The sequence below is a fragment of the Lepidochelys olivacea genome, assembly GCF_965140295.1.
Source record: "Lepidochelys olivacea isolate rLepOli2 genome assembly, chromosome: 1".
Lineage (NCBI taxonomy): Eukaryota > Metazoa > Chordata > Testudines > Cheloniidae > Lepidochelys > Lepidochelys olivacea.
In genome coordinates, this window is record NC_140411.1 from 288,900,223 (window position 1) to 288,920,203 (window position 19,981).

A 19,981-nucleotide genomic window follows, 5' to 3' on the forward strand; every position below is an offset into this window, starting at 1 on the left:
TAAAAAGGGAAAAGGGAGTAAAGCTCCAACACACTTTACCAAAATTACCACCCGCCAATATACTCCCATGGAGTTAAAAACAATCCAGGGAGATTTTGCTAAAAAGCCTGAGGAAGGTATAATAGAGTGGCTGGTCCGCCTCTGGGACACTGGGGGTGGATATATATGCCTGACAGCCCAAGAAACTGAGCGCCTTAACTTAGGTGCAGGAATATTCCTGGAACACTCAGAGGGGAACACCCCTAAAACACTTTGGTCTCCGGCTTGTCGATGGGCAAGAGGAATTTACCCAGCAGACCGAGATGAACCCACAGTAATGCACTGGACCAACATAGATGAGGTAAAAACAGCTCTATTAACTGTGGCTGTCATTAGCATGCTTGGCCAAAACCCTCAAGAGTTAGCCTATGAAAGCCCATGGGAGGGTCAGGTAGATGTAGATGATCTCAGACCCCTGCTTAAGGGAGTTCCGAGTAACCACAGGGCTATGGCACTGTCCCTTAGATCAGAAGCTGCAGCACATAACAGTACCTTTCGGGCACTGCTAAACCTTCTGGTGTCATACTTTAGAGAATTCGGAGACATCAGAGCACTGACAGGCAAAGCTAAGATGCGTTCCCTTCAGGGAAACAAGGGGGCACCATCTAAAGGACATAAAAACAAGCGAGAGCCAACCCAGGAGGAAAAGGAGCTTAGAGCCAAGTTGTGGAGACAATGTCTGGCTTTAGGTTATCCCAGAGATGTGATAAATGGACTGCCCACAGAGCGGCTAAAATTATTCATCACCTTTAGAAGAGCTGACTGGGAGACAACTAATGCTACTCCCAGTGCACCTCTGCAGCTCTCTCCGCTTTCCCCACCTGCAGACACCCGGTATACCCCATTGCTGCAGCAACTGCAAGAGTTACCAGAGCAGGGAAACTAGCTTGCGGGGGTCAATCTCCTCTCCTAATAAACCAGCTTAAATCCAAAGAGGAGAAAACAACAGCAAAAGACCCCCGGATAAATGTAACTGTAAATGACAAACACATTATTCCTTTCTTAATGGACACAGGGGCTCAAATGTCCATGATTAAGCGAGAAAGTTTTCAGGGCTCGCCACCTACTGGCGGAAAGCAGGTACTTGTTACAGGAGTAAATGGCAGTACCATAACTTACCCATTAGTTAAGATAAAACTGGATATCCCATTGCAACCCCACCATCAGCCCCGAAAATATGAGGTGATTTTGGGCAATGCCAACATACTGGGCATGGACGTTTTAAGAGGAAAGAAGGGAAGGATTAATGGGGAAAGATGGGCTTTTGGATTCAGTTCTGTTCCTCATGCCACCCACCTGAAAGAGGAAAGCCCTCCCCACTATTCTGTAAACTTAGCAGCGCGCCTGCTCTCCCGCCCTCAACAGTAACAAACACAAAGCAGTATAATGTCCTAGCTGAGGCCATAAGCCCTGTTACTGACCTGATCAAAGATTTGGAACAGCGAGGAATTTTAATTCGTACCCACTCTCGCTTTAATTCTCCTGTGTGGCCCATCAAGAAACCAAATGGCAAATGGAGACTCACTATAGACTATAGGAAGCTAAACAGTAACACTGGACCATTAACTGCAGCAGTCCCTAGCATAACAGATATTGTAAACACCATACAAACCTGGGATAAACCCTGGCTAGCAGTATTAGATGTAAAGGACATGTTCTTCATGGTCCCTTTGCAACCAGCTGACCAGGAAAGATTTGCTTTTACTTGGAGAGGTGTACAATACACTTTTACCCGAATGCCACAAGGGTTTAAACACTCACCCACTATTTGCCATGGGGCACTGGCAAAGGTCCTAGATGACCTTATACTGCCACCCAATGTACAAACTGTGCAATACATTGATGACATCTTAATAGGTGGGAAAACCTCAGAAGAGGTACAGGAGGCTATGAATCAAATCAAAGGAGCACTAGAAGTCCTTAATTTAGAGTTACCAGCTGAGAAATGCCAAGGTCCCTCCCAAGAGATAAAATTCTTAGGTACTGTATGGATGGGAGGTAGGAGGTCTGTGCCTAATGACACTGTGCAAGAGCTAAATCAGGCACCCTCCCCTGAAAGTAAAGATCAATTGAGACAGATTTTGGGAACCCTGGGGTTTTGGAGAAAACATGTACCTGGCTTTGCCATTATAGCCAGACCATTGTACAATTTGTTAAAGAAAAGTGCTGCCTGGGAATGGGCTCCTGCCCATGAGGAAGCCCTCAGGCAACTGATAGGGGAGATACACACCTATCAGGCTCTGGGTCCCATACATCCTGAAGCCCCATTCCATTTGTACCTAACTCTGGGAGCCACTGGAATGTCTTATGCTCTCTGGCAAGAAAGTGACACTGCTCCCAGATGACCAATTCAGTTTGGTTCCAAGTCATGGCAAGGGTCACAGGCTAACTACACACCTTATGAGAAGGTGCTTCTGGCAGCTTACACAGCCTTGAGAGAAACTGAGGCATTAACTCAGGATAAGGACATCACAATTCACACTCCTCTTCCAATCATTAAACCTATATTGGAAGGGAAAGAGTTACCACCTGGTGTAGCACAAAAGATGACTATCCAAAGATGGGCACTTTACATACACCACAGGGTAGGGAGTGCAGACACTGCACAAAACCCCACTATGATTCAGGAATCCCTATGGAAAGTAGGAATGCCTGATGAATACCGCCTACCTCCACAGCAGTCTCCCATTAAGGATGCTGCCCCATTTGATCCTTCTAAGCCTGAGGGAGTATGGTTCACTGATGGCAGTGCCAGGCTGGTCAAAGGAAAATGGAAGGGAAAAGCTGCAGCAGTGCCTGCAGACACCTCTGCAGCACCCCTAACTGCTGAAATTGATGGGTCAGCACAACTTGCAGAATTAGCTGCAATTAAACTGGCCTGTGAAGCAGGAGCCACCGCAGTATATACGGACTCCTATGCAGTATGGGCAGGTGCCACTCAGTGGATCACTAACTGGAAAAATAACCACTGGGAAATAGGAGGTAAACCAGTCTGGGGACTGGAATACTGGAAGTGGTTATATCAGCATGCCCTGCAACAACCCCTGTCTATAGGACATGTCTCAGCTCATCAGAGGAATAATACCCCAGCTGCACAGTTAAACGATTTAGCCGATGCAGCTGCCCAGCTCTTTACCACACAAGTAGAATGGGAACGCTTATATTCATGGTTACATGATAATCTAGGACACACAGGAAGTGATGAGTTAGTGCGGCAAGCACATATCAGGGGGTGGCCTATCACCCACAGACAGGCTAGAGACCTGGTGCAAGCCTGCACTATTTGTGCTGAGACTAGAAAACATATAGCAGAAGGACAAAGGTTTGCCAGGCTAAGAGATGGAAAAACACTATGGGCAACCTGGCAGGTCGACTATGTTGGACCACTGCCCACTACAAGGCAGAGGTGGAAATACATCTTGACTGGGGTAGAAATTGTTTCAGGGATTGGTTTTGCATATCCAACCCGATTGGCAACAGGGTTGTCCACAGTTATGGGACTAAACTGCTTAACAGCAATTGTCCCAATGCCTCAAGAAATCCAATCAGATAATGTTAAAGTATTCATAAGGTGTCAGGTATAAAGACAAAAAAGGTTCCTCCTCACCATACACCTGTGAAAGTGTTTTCAAAACACAAAAGGGCCTTAAAATGAGAGCAAAGAGCTGTGCTTCCTTTAGACAGATCCAGACAACAAGAAAATCCTATGCCTTCTTTCTGGGTCTGCTTCAGATAAATTTTGATCTAGGTACCTCCATTTACATTCGGATCATGATATAGTTTCCACCCTTCAAGAGTTGCAGCTCTCCAGGCCTGACCACATCGTTTGCACAAGCGTTGTGCCTGTAAAACAACAAAGGACATTCTGAGCAACAGTTTTCAAGGCAGCAAAAGCACATATTCTCCTCTAGTGATGCACAGATGTTAGAACATGGTTAATCAACAAAAGTGTTTCTTTGCACAAACTAATGTGCTTATGTTTTGGCAAGTCTAAACTCAAACTAAAAGGATCTTAAAATAAAAATTCCAGGTTATTTTTTTTCATTGGTTTTATTTTCCAGGGAATGTATATAGGACTTTTCAGTAGGTATTTTCAACAGCGCAAGAGAAGTACCATAGTACAACCACCTATTTTTTTCCATCAAGAGCTATGCTGGCTTAACCCATTGTCGTATATTCTTCACTTCTAACTACTTGTTTTTAGGGCTGTCGATTAATCGCAGTTAACTCATGCGATTAACTCAAAAAAATTAATCGCGATTCATCTCAGTTTTAATCGCACCGTTAAACAATAAAATACCAATTGAAATTTATTAAATATTTTGGATGTTTTTCTACATTTTCATATATACTATATTCTGTGTTGTAACTGAAATCAAAGTGTATAATATTTTTATTACAAATATTTGCACCTTAAAAATGATAAACAAAACATAGTATTTTTTCAATTCACCTCATAGAAGTACCGTAGTGCAATCTCTGTCGTGAAAGTGCAACTTACAAACGTAGATTTGTTTTGCTACATAACTGCACTCAAAAACAAAACAATGTAAAATTTCAGAGCCTACAAGTCCACTCAGTCCTCCTTCCTGTTCAGCCAATTGCCAAGATAAACAAGTTTGTTTAATTTACAGGAGATAATGCTGCCCGCTTCTTATTTACAAAGTCACAGACATTGCAAGGTAGTTATGTGCCAGATATACAAAACATTCGTATGCCCCATCATGCTTCGGCCACCATTCCAGAGAACATATTTCCATGCTGATGACGCTTGTTAAAAAAATATGTTAATTAAATTTGTGACTGAGCTCCTTGCAGGAAAACTGTATGTCCCCTGCTCTGTTTTACCTGCATTCTGCTATATATTTCATGTTATAACAGTCTTGGATGATGACCCAGCATATATGTTGTTCATTTTAAGAACACTTTCACTGCAGATTTGACAAAACACAAAGAAGGTACCAATGTGAGATTTCTAAAGAGAGCTACAGCATTCAACCCAAGGTTTAAGAATCTGAAGTGCCTTCCAAAATCTGAGAGGGATGAGGTGTGGAGCATACTTTGAAAAGTCCTAGAAGAGCAACACTCCGACACGGAAACTACAGAACCCGAACGTCAAAAAGAAAACCAACCATCTGCTGGCGGCATCTGACTCAGATAATGAAAATGAACATGCGTTGGACTGGATTGCTTTGGACTGTTATCGAGCAGAACCAGTCATCAGCATGGATGCATGTCCCCTGGAATGGTGGTTGAAGCATGAAGGGACATATGAATCTTTAGCGCATTTGGCATGTAAATATCTTGCGACGCCAGCTACAACAGTGCCATGAGAATGCCTGTTCTCACTTTCTTGTGACATTGAGAACAAGAAGCGGGCAGCATTATCTCCTGAAAATGTAAACAAACTTGTTTGTCTGAGGGATTGATTGAACAAGAAGTAGGACTGAGTGGACTTCAAGGTGCTAAAATTTTACATTTTTTATTTTTAATGCTGTTTTTTGTACATAATTCTACATTTGTAAATTCAACTTTCATGATAAAGAGATTTCACTACAGTACTTGTACTAGGTGAATTGAAAAATACTATTTGTTTTTTTACAGTGCAAATACTTGTAATCAAAAATATAAAGTGAGCACTGTACACTTTGTATTCAGTGTTGTAATTGAAATCAATATATTTGAAAATGTAGAAAATATCCAAAAATATTTAAATAAATGGTATTTTATTATCTTTTTAATCACTTGACAGCTCTAGTTGCTTTAGATGAAGTCTTTTATAGCTTATGAAAATATGCCCCTTGGTGCAAAGGCCTAAAATCCATCTTTTTGGGTGCAATTTTCCAAGGTGATTGAGGGTACCCAACTCTCAGGTACTTTGGAAAATTCAATCCTTTGTGCTGACAACATAAATCAGGCTACATAATGCCATGAATAGTCTTACTCCAGAAGTCTGCTTCCCCCAAAGCCAATTTTGGGACCTACTCTAGCTATATGAATATACAGCAGAAGTAAAAGCAATAGGGAGGAAAAAAAAATAGGCTTCTGTGGACTGTAAGCAAGCACACACTGTTGAAGGTTACTCATCTCACACCCAATTACTTATCTAACAGATGAATCAATTCCATGACTGACAGAATTGTCAGAATAGTGAGGCAGACTGTGTTAAATGGTCATGTTTTCAAGCTGCAGTCTGCAGTAACTGATCACTTTTGGGAATGTTGATGAAGAGGGAAGAAAACTGAAAAAATTGATAGCTAGGGATAGTGGGATAATACTTTCATCTATAACAAGTGACTATATTCCTACGTTCCTAAGATTGTAAGATCTTTGGAGCAGCAACTTCTTCCCCCCTCATTATGCATGGGTACAGTGCCTAGCATCCTGGCAGCCCCTAGCCACCACGGAAGCCTTCATATGCTGCCTAATACAAATATTTAATTTAATTATTGATCATGAAAACCACTGGCACAATGGGGAGCCTCTCCCCAAGAGAGACCCAGGATAGGAACTGCAAGGGTGCTGTTGAATTGAGAGCACAGCACATACCCATGGCAGTCTGACCTCACAGTGACAGTGTTGTAATTCCCCTCAAATTTGTGGGCAATAGTAAATTTACACCACAAATTACGTAAGGTATTATTTAAAAAAAAAAAAAAAAAAAAAAAAAAGGCAGAGCTACATTCAGCCAAAGGATTAATGGAAGAGAAGAGTAACCTCTTTTGTGCTGTTCAAAAGCACAAACTCCTAATATCCTATTCATGCCCATCCATGAGTTCTTCAGAGAGATTCGACTATTGAAGCATTTATGGCTTGCCAGGGACAACAGAAGAAGAAGAAAAAAGGAAATGAAGTAGAGTCATCTTTTTCCTAGTAAACCTGAAATCCAGGTGCTATTTTCATAGCTTCAAATCAGAGTCATCATTAATGATGGTTTTGGTTGTGGTAGACATTAAGAATGGCTTCCTTTCTTAAAGGATTATATCAGCAAAGAGAAAAAGCACCCTTGCAATTCACTACTAGACAGAAACCTGAAAGAATCAATTGTGCTATTTTTCAAATTTGTACAGCACTAATACGTGAAAAAGGAGGTACACGTGATAATTTAATGGTTTTGAAAGGCCCAGTTTACAAACTCTTTCAGATGTTCTAACTGTATCATACAGCACTGAGCAGTCAGTACTAAGTCATTTTAGCACCAAGCAGTGCTACTAATGTGCTGGCCTGACAACCCTAAGTCCAATTTATCTACCAGAATGCCTGCTCTCAACTCAAAGTTGCACTAGTTTAACTAAAGGCATGATTTTAAATTCAGTGTGTGGACACTCATATCAGTTAAAACCTGCTTTATAGCAGTTTAGCTAACATGTGACATCAGCACTTGTAATCGGATGAAAACTAAACTGATATAAGCGTGTCCATACAGAAGTTTGTACTGGTTGAACTAAATCAGTTTTTAAAACGTTTGAACAAGTCTGAAGGAAAGGGAAGGACACTACAGGTTTCTGTGGCTTACCTCATCCGTCATCCCAGCTCTGATAAGAGTGAAAAGGTATTTGAGTAACCTGGCATCATCTTCTCGATCCAAATCATCGAGTGGCATTTTCTGTCTTACGGGGGCATCTGGGTCCTACAAGAAAAAAAGAAAGAAAAAAGGGACAATGAATCCTCCATCCCCTACACTGCAGACATTTCCCTCTGTATGCATGTCTCAAAGGTTCTCAATGATAGTAAATCCATCTGTACTCACTTTCTCATGTTGACAACAGTCTGACTAGTCTGCCTAAAAACTGGCATTACATTCCTCTTCACCTCCCCAGTCACTGAGCCCGAGAGATTACTGTTCATCAATTTCAATCCTTTCGCCTTCCCAAAAGCCCTGTCTTCTCGCTCCTTTCCCCACAAACATTTCCCCCTTGTAATCTACCTCTCCGGATAGCAGACTTTTTCCTTTCCTTCCTTTACCTGCGAGTTCTTTGAGAAAGCCGTTTACAACTGTTACATTGACTTCCTCTCTTCTCACTTTCTTGTGGATCCACTCCAGCCTATTTTCGGCTTTCTTCAAAACATTTAAACTGCTCTTAATGCCACTAACCACCTCCTCCTGACCAATTCTCAAAGCCTATGCTCATCTTTCTTGAGATTTCCTCTGCATTTGATACAGCTGATTACTCCTCCTTCCTGGACAGTCCTCCCTTGGTTTTCAATATACAAGAAATAATAATAGGAGGAAACCAGACGAGGATGGTAGAACCCAGAGCTCCAAACAGAATTGGGGTTTCATTGTGCTAAGTGAAGGAGTACTTGTGGCACCTTAGAGAAACTAACAAATTTATTTGAGCATAAGCTTTTGTGAAAGTGTGCCCTGGCCTACAGAGCTTACAAATAGTGCTGCACATCCAATTCAAACAAACATTTTGTCCTTACTTTTAGGTCTCTACATCACACAGCCCAAATCTAAATTTGACATGGCCTTCTTTCATATTCCCCACTGTTTTTCTCCACTCTTCCTGTCAAGATTCCTTCCCCACTCTGAACTCTAGGGTACAGATGTGGGGACCTGCATGAATACCTCCTAAGCTTACTTTTACCAGCTTAGGTGAAAACTTCCCCAAGGTACAAACTATTTACCCTTTGCCCTTGGACTTCCACTGCCACCACCAAACATCTGACCGGGCTTATTTTATGAGGAAAGAGCCCGTTTGGAAACATCTTTCCCCCCGAAAAGCCTCCCAACCCTTGCATCCCACTTCCTGGGGAAGGTTTGATAAAAATCCTCACCAATTTGCATACGTGACCACAGACCCAAACTCTTGGATCTTAAGAACAATGAAAAAAAACATTCAGTTCTTGAAAAGAAGAATTTTAATAGAAGTAACAATAAGAAGAATCACCTCTGTAAAATCAGGATGGTAAATACTTTACAGGGTAATTAGATTCAAAACAGAGAGACTCCCTCTAGGCAAAACCTTAAGTTACAAAAAGACACACAGACAGGAATATCCAGTCTATTCAGCACAGCTTATTTTCTCAGCCATTTAAAGAAATCATAATCTAACGCATATCTAGCTAGCTTACTTACTAAGTTCTAAGACTCCATTCCTCTTCTGTCCCCGGCAAAAGCATCACACAGAGAGACAGAGAGAGATTTGTTTTCTACCTCCCCCCAGCTTTTGAAAGTATCTTGTCTCCTCATTGGTCATTTTGGTCAGGTGCCAGCGAGGTTATCCTAGCTTCTTAACCCTTTACAGGTGAAAGGATTTTTCCTCTGGCCAGGAGGGATTTTTAAGGTGTTTACCCTTCCCTTTATATTTATGACACTTCCAATCACATCATCCTTGATACAGTAACTCCTCCCTTAACATTGTAGTTATGTTCCTGAAAAATGCGACTTTAAGCGAAATGATGTTAAGCGAATCCAATTTCCCCATAAGAATTAATGTAAATAGGGGGGGTTAGGTTCCAGGAAAAAAATTTTCACCAGACAAAAAACTATTATATATATTTATTTATATATATACACACACACAAAGTATAAGTTTTAAACAAAATTTAATACTGTACACAGCAATGATGATTGTGAAGCTTGGCTGAGGTGGTGAAGTTAGAGGGTGGAAGAGAGTAGGATATTTCCCAGGGAACATCCTACTGCTAAATGAACTAGCATTCGGCTGAGCCCTCAAGGGTTAAAACATACTGTTGTTAATGTAGCCTCACACTCTACAAGGCAGCATGACTGGAATGGTAGAGACAGACACACACACGCGGTGAGAGAAGCTTTAAGTACACTGCATGTTTAGATCAGGAAGTTCAGACAGCAGCTGCGGCCAGCAAGCTCCCTCCGTCCTGAACCCTGTCGTGTCCCACCCCCACTCTATGGAGAAGTGATAAGTGGGGAGCAGGAGCGGGGGGAGGGGGGACACCCTGACATTAGGCCCCCCCTCTCTCCCCCCCACGCATAGCAAGCGGGAGGCTCCTGGGAGCAGCTCCAAGGCAGAGGGCGGGAGCAGCACATGGCAGTGGGGGGAGAGAGAGCTGAACTGCTGGCACTTGACAGCCTACTGGACGGCTGCCGAACAGGGAACTTTTGGGAGCGGGGAGCTGATAGGGGGGCTGCCAGTCCACTCTGGTTCCAAGCCCCCACCAGCTAGCTCCAACGGGCTGCTCTTCCTGCAAGCAGTGGACAAAGCAGGAGCTTTGCACAACTTTATACGAGCATGTTCTCTAATTGATCAGCAATGAAACAACGTTAACCAGGACGACTTTAAGTGAGGAGTTACTGTACCCTGTTTATTACCTTGCTCCATGAGCATCTGTCCCTTACATTTGGCATGCCCTCCCCAAATCTGTTTAATCAAGCTAACCTTTGTCACACAAATTATTCTTGTAAGGTTTTTGGAAACGAGGTTTTAAGCGAAGGGGCAAAGGTAACTAAAATAAAAAAATGAATTTTAAAAAGTGAACGAGAAAGGCACTTGCACAACACGATAGTTTGAGTAACCATGTTATTTTATTGCCACTTGTCCTTAATCCACCCCATCCTCCTTTATCCCTATTGATTTATGATTTTCACATGTAGGGTCAAGTTAAATCAAGATTATTTGCTCTTCTGGGTAGGGATAGTGTTTGTTCTGAAGCACCTAACATTTTGGGCACTTTAAAAAAAAGTACCAATAAAGACACTCACCTCAATGAATAGCTAAGAAGTATTTCTGCTGAAAAAAGGGGAAGGTGGAAAGAAAAACAATATCCATGATGGACTAAAGTCAGATGCCCAGAACAATAAAGATAGTGTACATAATTTCCCCAGACGTTCAGGGCTGCTATCATGAAAATGAAAAAAATCTGCTACAGGAGTTTTTCCATTTTTAAGACAGAAACTCCTGAACTTTTGGGGAAGTTGTGTTGGGTAGGAAAAAAATACTAATTACCCCAAAAATCCAATTTACACCTACTATGAAGCCAAACCTCATTTTAAATTATACTTACTAGTTCAGTTACCAGGGGACGAGTACTTCCAATGTATGTGCTGAACTGTCGCTGCTTCAAAATATGTAGAGTGTTCTCCCTAAAAGCAATGAGAAATGTTCTTTTTAAAGAGACATTTAAGATATCAAATGTTTTTTTCCCAAAATGGCACATCAAAACAAACTGATGGGTACTTTGATTTTCACAAGATGGGTTCTCAGTGTATCAATTTCTACAGTTTACCCTGAGGCCTGCCAGCTGTAATACTGTTGTGTAAATATAATTCAGCTAAAAACATGAAAGTAAACCACCAACTGATATATGATCAAATTCACCGAGAGTTGTTTCATTCATTCAAATAAGGGAATCGTTTCAGTGTGGTAAACTAGATTGTATTTTAAAATTCTAAATTCTAAAGTCAGGCTTGCACACTCAGTTCATTTCAGCATTCCCAAACTTATCATTAGCCTTTCAAGTCTGATTTAAAATCCATGGTGGGATTTGGTATTTTCTGACCTGAACCCATTGCTGAGAATGAATATGACAAAAACTATTGTTGCCAAGGTGTTACAGACTCAGTAACAGCGACAAGGACTTGAGCAAAGAAATAATAAGGTGCAAGTGAAGGGACAGATCATTGTATTAACACACACAAATGTGATCTAATTCATCCATCTTAAATAATAAAATGACTACCAGGTGGCTAACTATTAATTATTTCTATTGTGGTGGTACCTAATGACCTCAAACAGTGATTACAGTACTATTACTCTAGGCATTGAATAAACTACACAAACAGTCCCTTGGCAGAGAAAAATTACAATCTAGGATTTTGGCAATTGAATAAATAGACAAAAGGGGTAGAACAAGGCAGCAATAAAGGCAGGTGTGTTTGCATAAATTAGCAAGCACAGTGGTGTCAGTAACCTAGCCACTGTAGACAAATCAATTCTGGTCCGTTACATATATTACTCACAAAAATAAGTAAAAGTGAAGTTAATGATTTGCCTCTAGGTTAAATTAAAACCACTCACATTATACCACTTTTGTTTTCCCTAAAGAAATGCACTGAATTCTCTTCTTTTGGAAAGTCACCATGTCAACAGTTGACCAAAAAACTCTAAGAATTAAAAAAGAATGAAAAGCGTTGCCAGCTTTTTAAAAGCTAACATTAAGTTTTTAAAACAGCTCTATCAACCAGTTTGCTTTAATACTTGTAGGAAGCATGCAGTGTACATAATACAAGAGAAAACGTCTGCATGACCCTTAATGATGATTCAATTACTCACCAATATACAGATTTTGCATAGAACTCAATGTTGTCAGAGAAATCTCCAATTTCATCCTTGGCAATGCTCTCTAACCAATCTACCACCAGCTGGAATATAAAATTAAGCTGTTTTTTAAAACACGCCTGTTACAAATATAATACCAGCCTCCCAGCCCAATCCTGGCCTATTCATTATCTGTGTATCCTAAGATGTACATATATGTCCAGATCACTGCACCCTCATTTCCTAAGTAACCAAGCATGACTGACTGCATGTTCAATCCCAGCTTTTGTTAGCCATTCCTGTTACAATACTGATTAGCGGCTTATTCTGCTCCATATATTGGCTAGTAAAGGATATGCCAGATGAGGATAGCTCTCAAGATTCCTAATCCTCTGCCCTTTTCATATTAACTTCAAGTATCTGGCCTCCATCAGTGCAGAAACTAAGCAACTTTTGCCGTCACAAAAAGACCCATACATACAATCCCTAATGAGGTTATATAACCAAGGAAACCCATTTTAGAGAAATATATAGTGCTAGAAGCAGTTTAATACTCTACATAGCATTTGTTATAGTTTATAATGGAGTATAAACAAATATTTAAAGCTTGTTAGCTTATCTACTCCCAAATCTTTCTCCATCTTTAAATCATACCTGGCTTTGTCGAACCAATGAGTCTTTCTGAAACAAGATGCCTACAGCCGTCTTTTCGCTAGCATTTAGAACCTATTTAAGAAAGAGCTTTTATTTTTTTATTAAAAAATAAACTTAGGTGTCAGAATGTAAATGGCAAAAACAAGAGAATTCAGGGAAGACAAATTAATATCATATCCACTGACCTTCTACAAGTTTTATACTGGTAGCTTAGAAAAAAATAATGCATTATATCAAGATATATTTTCATATGCTGTAAAATAAAATTACATCTAAACCAGTGATGAGCTGCCAAAATCTTAACAACCGGTTCCCTATAAAAAAGTTCTGATTTAAGGGATGTGCCCCAGTATGTATTTTTTGTACCAACAGGGTTACCATACATCCATATTTTCCCGGGACAAATTTTTAAAATTTAAAAATTCCTCCTGGACGGCGATTTAAGAACCAAAAAGCCTGACCTGTCCGGGAAAATACAGGTGTGTGTTAACTCTTCCTAAAGTTCTTTTTTAAAAAGATGGGCCTGAACTAGAAATGAGCTCCGTTTCACATGTGTGGGTCCCCGCCACTCCCTGGGGGTGTGCTAGGGTGACCAGATGTTCCGATTTTATAGGGACAGTCCCAATTTTGGGGTCTTTTTCTTATATAGGCTCCTATTACCCCCCACCCCCTGTCCTGATTTTTCACACTTGCTGTCTGGTCACCCTAGGGTGTGCACATGTGTGAGTCCCAGCTGCTCCATGCCCCCCTCATTGAAGCAGGCATGCAGGGTTACTGCCCTGAGAACTGCAGGGCACCAGTGGACATGGGGCCAGCTGCAGACAGGGGCGTGGGGCTGGCTGCGGGCAGGGCAGGGGGTGCGGCAGGGGCTGGTGCGGGCAGAAGGTGCGGGGGTGGCTGGAGGCAGGGGCTGGCTGCGGGCAGGGGCTGGCTGCGGGCAGGGGGGTGGGTGCTCATGGGGAGAGCGGCTTGGAGCAGTCCGAGCAGCAGAAGGCAGCCCAGGCCCAGCAGAGCAGCCAGGGACCCACCAGGGAGCAGCGGGAGCCCCAGGGGCAGGGGTCGGGGGAGCAGCAGCAGCACCAGGGCTTGTGCCCAGGGCCAGGCAGCAGCACACGTGGCTCCCGCAGCACAGCGCCCCCAGTGGCCAGAGGAGGAGTTACATCACTTCCCGGCCAGAGCCCATCAAATCCTCAGCGCCGCCTGCAGGGAAGCGGGCTAACAACCAGTTCTAAAACGGCTTCAAAATTTAACCACCCATTCACGAGAACTGGTGCCAACCGGCTCCAGCTCACCACTGCATCTAAACATGAGATAGCAGAATCAGTCCATAGGTGACATGTTACAAATTAGATAACAGTAGAAGATACTGGTATACTTTGGATCCCAGTCAGGTTATTCGAGTATTTATTTTAGATTTATACAAAAATAAAAATGGGTGCTAACTCAAGGTTTTAAGTGCCCTTGCCATAAGTTACAAAATGAAAAAATGGTCAGCACAACTCAACATTTCCCCTTTCCCAGACAGATCTAATTTCCATTAAACCCTCACCAAAAGCAGGAGAAGAGGCTCTTGCTAAAAGCTGGAGGACTTTTAAGGGGGAGGGTGGAGCAGGGTGAAGGGGATTGATTTTTGGTAGAGTTAAATTTAGAAATATTGATAGGCCTCTCCTCCTTAACTAAAGCAGTATCAGTTGAAGATATTTTATGTCAAAGACTATGTAGTTTGAATTTTACAAAAGAAAAGTTACTCCCCTTAGTATTTACCAGCACAGGCTGCAAACATTGTTTTGTAATAAAAAGAGCGAAGAGAGACATAGACCAAGAAAGCTTTTCAAAACTCTTCAGTCTGCCTTCATAAGAGAAATCAAGATGACAAGATGCTAAACATCCCAAGGCCTCCTATATCATTCAATTATTTGAAGATGGAACAAAATTCTCAACTCTTGACTATCCAATAGAAACACCATTATCTGCAAACACCCTGGAGCTTAAGAGAAGTGGACAGATAACCACTTAGAACAAACTTCCCATCTTTATATGGAGTGGTTATAGAAATGCAATTTAATCATATTTTAAACCAATTCCTGTGTTACTAATATTCAGAAATGAACATTTAATCTGATTAACTTTTAATAATTTATGCAGTTCGGTCTTATTCATCTCATCTTAGACAATGAAAATCGAATCAGTTTAATTTTTGTTTACATTCATTTTTACTTTCAAGTTCTGAGTGGTACAATATTTGGGTTGCAAACAATGAAGACAAGTGTATTTAGATTTAAAAGTTGTCCCTTAAACAAAATAAAAGGGCTCATTATAGCATGAAGCTTACCGCAATTTCAAACATTGTTTCATCTTCTAGAGCAGACTGTATTCTATCTCTAGAGACAAAAGTACAAAGTTTTATTAATAGTTAATATGAAAAAATATTGAAATTTTATGCGTCTCCCACTGTAAGTCTTCCCTACAAATACAAATGAAATGAAGAAGCCACTCACTGATCTGTCTAGCATTCATGTCTAATACCTATGCAATGACAAGTCAATTTTGACTCTTAAGAACATTTATGCAGCATGTTTACACTAAACAAAGCTGCTTAACTATTTTTCCATGCAGAATATAAATCCGGTAGTCTATACATCCAAGTTACTAACTCACTGCAAAAAAAACCCGACATACTTTTCAAAAAAATTACCTGTAAAGTGAGGACAGTAGCCTCCAGGTTACCATCTCTTGCTTGAGAAGCCACAGAACACTGGCAGTCTTTGAAAACTTCTGCTGTCCAGGAGTAGCTCGGTAAACTATTTTTCCCAGTATATTCACCTGAAGTAAGTAATTATATACAATACATTATCCATTTTCTATTGCGTTTCAAGCCATTAAGGTAATGTTTGCATTACCCTGAGTACTCTCTGTTACCTAAGACAGGTGCTTGTTCTAGGATCTTTTCAGTTCTTTAGTTGGGAGCAGAAACACTAAGGCTACGGCTACACTGTAGAGCTTGCTGCTGTAGCACTAGTAGGGCAGACGCTCTAGGCCGACAGCAGAGAGCTCTCCCGCCGTGAGCAGCAGCAGTTATAATCGGCAGGAGAAGCTCTCCCACCAACATAGCACTGTCCACACTGGAGATAAGGTCGGTGTAATTTACATCACTCGGGGGCGGCTTAGTCACACCCCTGAGCAACATATCTTGGGTCGGGATAAGATGTAGGGTGTACATGGCCTAAGCCTACCCCCAACTGCCTGAACAATTGAAAATTGTCAGTTCTAAGCATCAGAACTCATTAACTGAAGGGAAACGTATTAAGTCCCTCTTATGAGCTGCGTAAAACACTTATGGGGACACACGTAAAATAAGACCTAATAGAATCTGCCTAGAAACGTGTGCGTGTAGACAAGAACAGAGGCAAAAAAAAGCAAGGAAGCCAAGTGCTAACCTGTGAGCACAGTGTGACTGCGGGAAAAGCTAAAGAGCATTTTTGGGTCTCATGGTCGCTAGAAAGAGGTTTGGGGCTGTAAGCTAAAAAACTGCTTCTTTTGCTTTTGGTTCATCCTGTATTTATAGGAGCAAGACTTTGTATACTCCTTGTAAATAAACAAAACTGCATCATGGAGAATATCAGATTCCATCAATTTTTACCTCCACCTGGACCACCACTGGGCCCTGACATTTGACTACACATTTGGGTAGAAAAGGGGCAATACTGGTGTCAAAAGCAGGATCCAGTTTCTAAAGCCCTGCATGGATACAAAATTTATATCCGTGGATGAGGATATAAAAATCAGTATCCTCAAAGCTTCAGGGCTCTACTGGGAATGCAACAGTGAAAGCAGCAGCATGTCAGGCCGCTGCTCCCAGGAGCTAGTGCCCCATGCTGGTAGCAACTCTGGCACGGCTGTACCACTCAGCTCTGCCCATTAGCAGCTGTCCCTGGTCATGCTAGTGTGTAAGAGCAGCTAATACGCCCCCGGACAGGAGACGCTGGCCACTGCGTGGAAGGGACTTGTGTCTGGGGGCTTACGAGCCGCTCACACACATTATAATGACCAGGGACAGATGCTGGAGAGCCTGGTGCCTGTCCCAGTGAGTGGGGTGGGGGCAGTACAGCAATGCCAGAGGAGCTGCCAGCGCAGGGTGCTGGCTCCTCGGAGTGGCGTCCCGACATGCTGCTGCTTTCGCTGCTGCAGTTCCTGGTAGAGCCCTGCAGCTTCACAGATACTGATTTACATCCGTAGATATGAATTTTGTATCCATGCAGGGTTCTACCAGTTTCCAAAAAGAAATTGTGAGCTGGTCTTCCTGTTGAACCAAGATGGAGCATGAGGTAATGACTCCATGGGAGGCTTATGTGGCTCACTTCAACATTATATATCAAAAGAATAGCTGGTAAGAGGGAAAGAAAGGAGAATTACTAGCAGCCAACTTGAGTGCTCAAGCTCTGATTGTGCACAACTTAATCCCAGAAAACAGTTATCCAGAACTGGTACAAGCCCTTGACACGCAGTTTGGAGTTCTCCATCAAGCTGAGCAGGCCAGGGCACAGATAAGAGCTAGGACAGGGAAAGAAGAAACCCCACCTGACCTAGAAGAGGACCAGCAGGGACTTGTGATCTTGGCATACCAAGACACCAGTGAGGCCTTCCAGGACAAGTTGATGGATGGACCAGTTGATAGATGCAGCTGGACTTGGACTTGCAGATCAAGTGAAATTGCCACAGAACTTGAATCTTTCCTTGCAGCAGTGCATGATAAGAGGAAACAACCACTAGCAAGGAAGATAGAAGCTGATCACCATGTGTCTTGTAATCATGGCTCTGTGAAAGAGGGGATTCTAATCTGGTTCATGATTTTAGTGAACAACTACAAACACTGATAAATTTGATTTGTAAAAGAAGGTAAACTGGCAATGACAAAAAAATTAAAGGAAACAGTTCAGTTAAATGCTGGTAATGTGTTAAAACTGGCCACAAAGAAAAAAAAAAAAAGGTTTGCTATAAATTTAAACACAGGGCAAGACAGACTGTTGAAGTGTCTAGTGAAAGCCTCTCATTGTTCAGGAAATAGGAGTCAACACCAAGCTGACGGGAATAAACCTTCATGGAGGGCAAGTTTTTGGTTAGATATGGGCAGTTACACAAACAATAACTGGAGTCCGGCTAGCATGCATAATGGGATCCATAAATCAAGCACAGCGGTGACTGATGCTGGCTAAAACAAAGTTATTAAACCAGACGTTTTTAAAAGGCTAGGGAATCAGGGATCGAACACTGAACCACCTAACTGGTCTTAATGGAGACAGTGATGGGGGCAAGGGCACCCATCCAAAAACTGGACTTTGGAACTTGAACAAGAAGTCTTGGTGGCAGAAACAGTGGATGAGCTAATAATTGGCTTGGATTTCATTAGGGCAAGTAACGGTAACTGTGTCATCATGCCAGGAAAGGTGTCTTACAAATTCCCTTTCACGATATGGCCCAGGTCAGACAAAAGGCTTGTAAGGCAATTGTTTTGCAGTGACTGAATTGTCCTGCCTCTAGGGGGTAGAAATCATTTTAACAGCTGTATCAGCGGTTCCCAAACTGTGGGTGACAACCCCCCCTCAGCAAGTAGGGGGAGGGGGAGTGGAGTTGGGTGAAACCTGGTTACAGGTGGAGTTAAAACCTCATTCAAACTGATGTGTTAACGCACCCTTCCCTTAAGATAGCTCTCAGAAACATTTATGGGGACATACCTAAAATAAGGCCTAATAGAATTCGCCCAGAAACTAGCACCAGGTGGATAGTGGGGGCACTCCACTGGGTGTTGTGAACAGGTGTGTGAGAACACAGAAAGTGAGAACAGACAAGAACAGAGAGGCGCAAAGGCAAAAAAAGCAAGGAAGCCAAGCACTAGCCATGAACACTGACGCAGGGAAACACAACCTAGATGGACCTACTATGAGGTGGATACATAACTGGTTGGAAAACCATTCCCAGAGAAGTTATGAGTGATTCACAGTCAAGCTGGAAGGGCATATTGAATGCTCTTCTCTGGACTTTCTCCAATTTGTCCACATCTTTCCTGAAATGTGGTGCCCAGAACTGGACACAGTACTCCAGTTGAGGCCTAATCAGTGTGGAGCAGAGCTAAAGAATTACTTCTGGTGTCTTGCTCACAATACTCCTGCTGATACATCCCAGAATGTTTGCTTTTTTTTTTTTTTTGGGGGGGGGGGAGGGAGGGGGGGGAGGTAAGTGTTACACTGTTGACCCTCATTTAGCAGGACTTTGTACATTACTTGTAAATAAATAAAATGCCCAACGCCTTCCAACTGTAACATCCAACGGGCCCCAAAATTTGATTAGCAGTTCTGGTCGGAAACGAGAAACAAACATAGTTTCAGCAACACAATCTCTTACGAAAGGAAATACAACTTGAAATTCTTACAATAATTTACCTGGTTATTACAAGTATTCTCATACTCTTCTACAAGTTCAAAAACAGTAGTTGAAGTGTGCTTCAAAAACGAATGCAGAAAATCTGAGTACATACTCATAGTAGCTAGAACATATTAAAGAAGAATGTCATGATAGCATGCCATACTTTGTGAAAAACTGAAAACAGAAAGAAATTCTCCTGATGTGTATTTGACATTTTCAAGGACTACACAAAGCTCTATTTTTCAATAAAATCTCACTTGCAGCTCTTCTTTGGTGCAGTCATGATGAAAATAAAATGCAGACACTTACATGAACTATGTGCACCCTGCAGAATGTCATGCAAATTTACCATCGCAACTAAGGAAGTGAACTACATAAAAGGTAGATTCTCAGTGTTACAGATCTTAAGTCACACAGCAATTATACCACAACTTTTGCTATAGACCTGGTCGTACGAGAAAGCTTTAAAGATACACCAAAAGAGCCTAGCGCCGTAAGATGCAGCTATTTTACACCTTACATCTCTAGAACTGACAGACTATTTGTGACTCCATGTTCTAAGGAACTCTCTTTTCCCTCAGTAATGATTAACGGGTTTCCTGAAGGCAACTTCAATCACAAAGTTC

The 19,981-nt window shown here is 41.9% G+C and overlaps 1 protein-coding gene across 1 annotated transcript in view; it reads right to left on the reverse strand.

The window, feature by feature from the left end:
- The window catches only part of NUP107 (nucleoporin 107), a 48,768-nt gene that overhangs the window by 19,161 nt on the left and 9,626 nt on the right, over positions 1 to 19,981 (reverse strand). Inside the window, exons 6-13 of the mRNA XM_084642648.1 lie at positions 19,373 to 19,476; positions 15,631 to 15,758; positions 15,268 to 15,316; positions 12,936 to 13,007; positions 12,297 to 12,385; positions 11,029 to 11,107; positions 7,556 to 7,669; positions 3,792 to 3,882 (exon numbers count right to left, since the gene is read on the reverse strand). Of these exons, the coding sequence (XP_084498774.1) occupies positions 3,792 to 3,882; positions 7,556 to 7,669; positions 11,029 to 11,107; positions 12,297 to 12,385; positions 12,936 to 13,007; positions 15,268 to 15,316; positions 15,631 to 15,758; positions 19,373 to 19,476 (726 nt within the window). The remainder of the gene's footprint in view (positions 1 to 3,791; positions 3,883 to 7,555; positions 7,670 to 11,028; positions 11,108 to 12,296; positions 12,386 to 12,935; positions 13,008 to 15,267; positions 15,317 to 15,630; positions 15,759 to 19,372; positions 19,477 to 19,981) is intronic.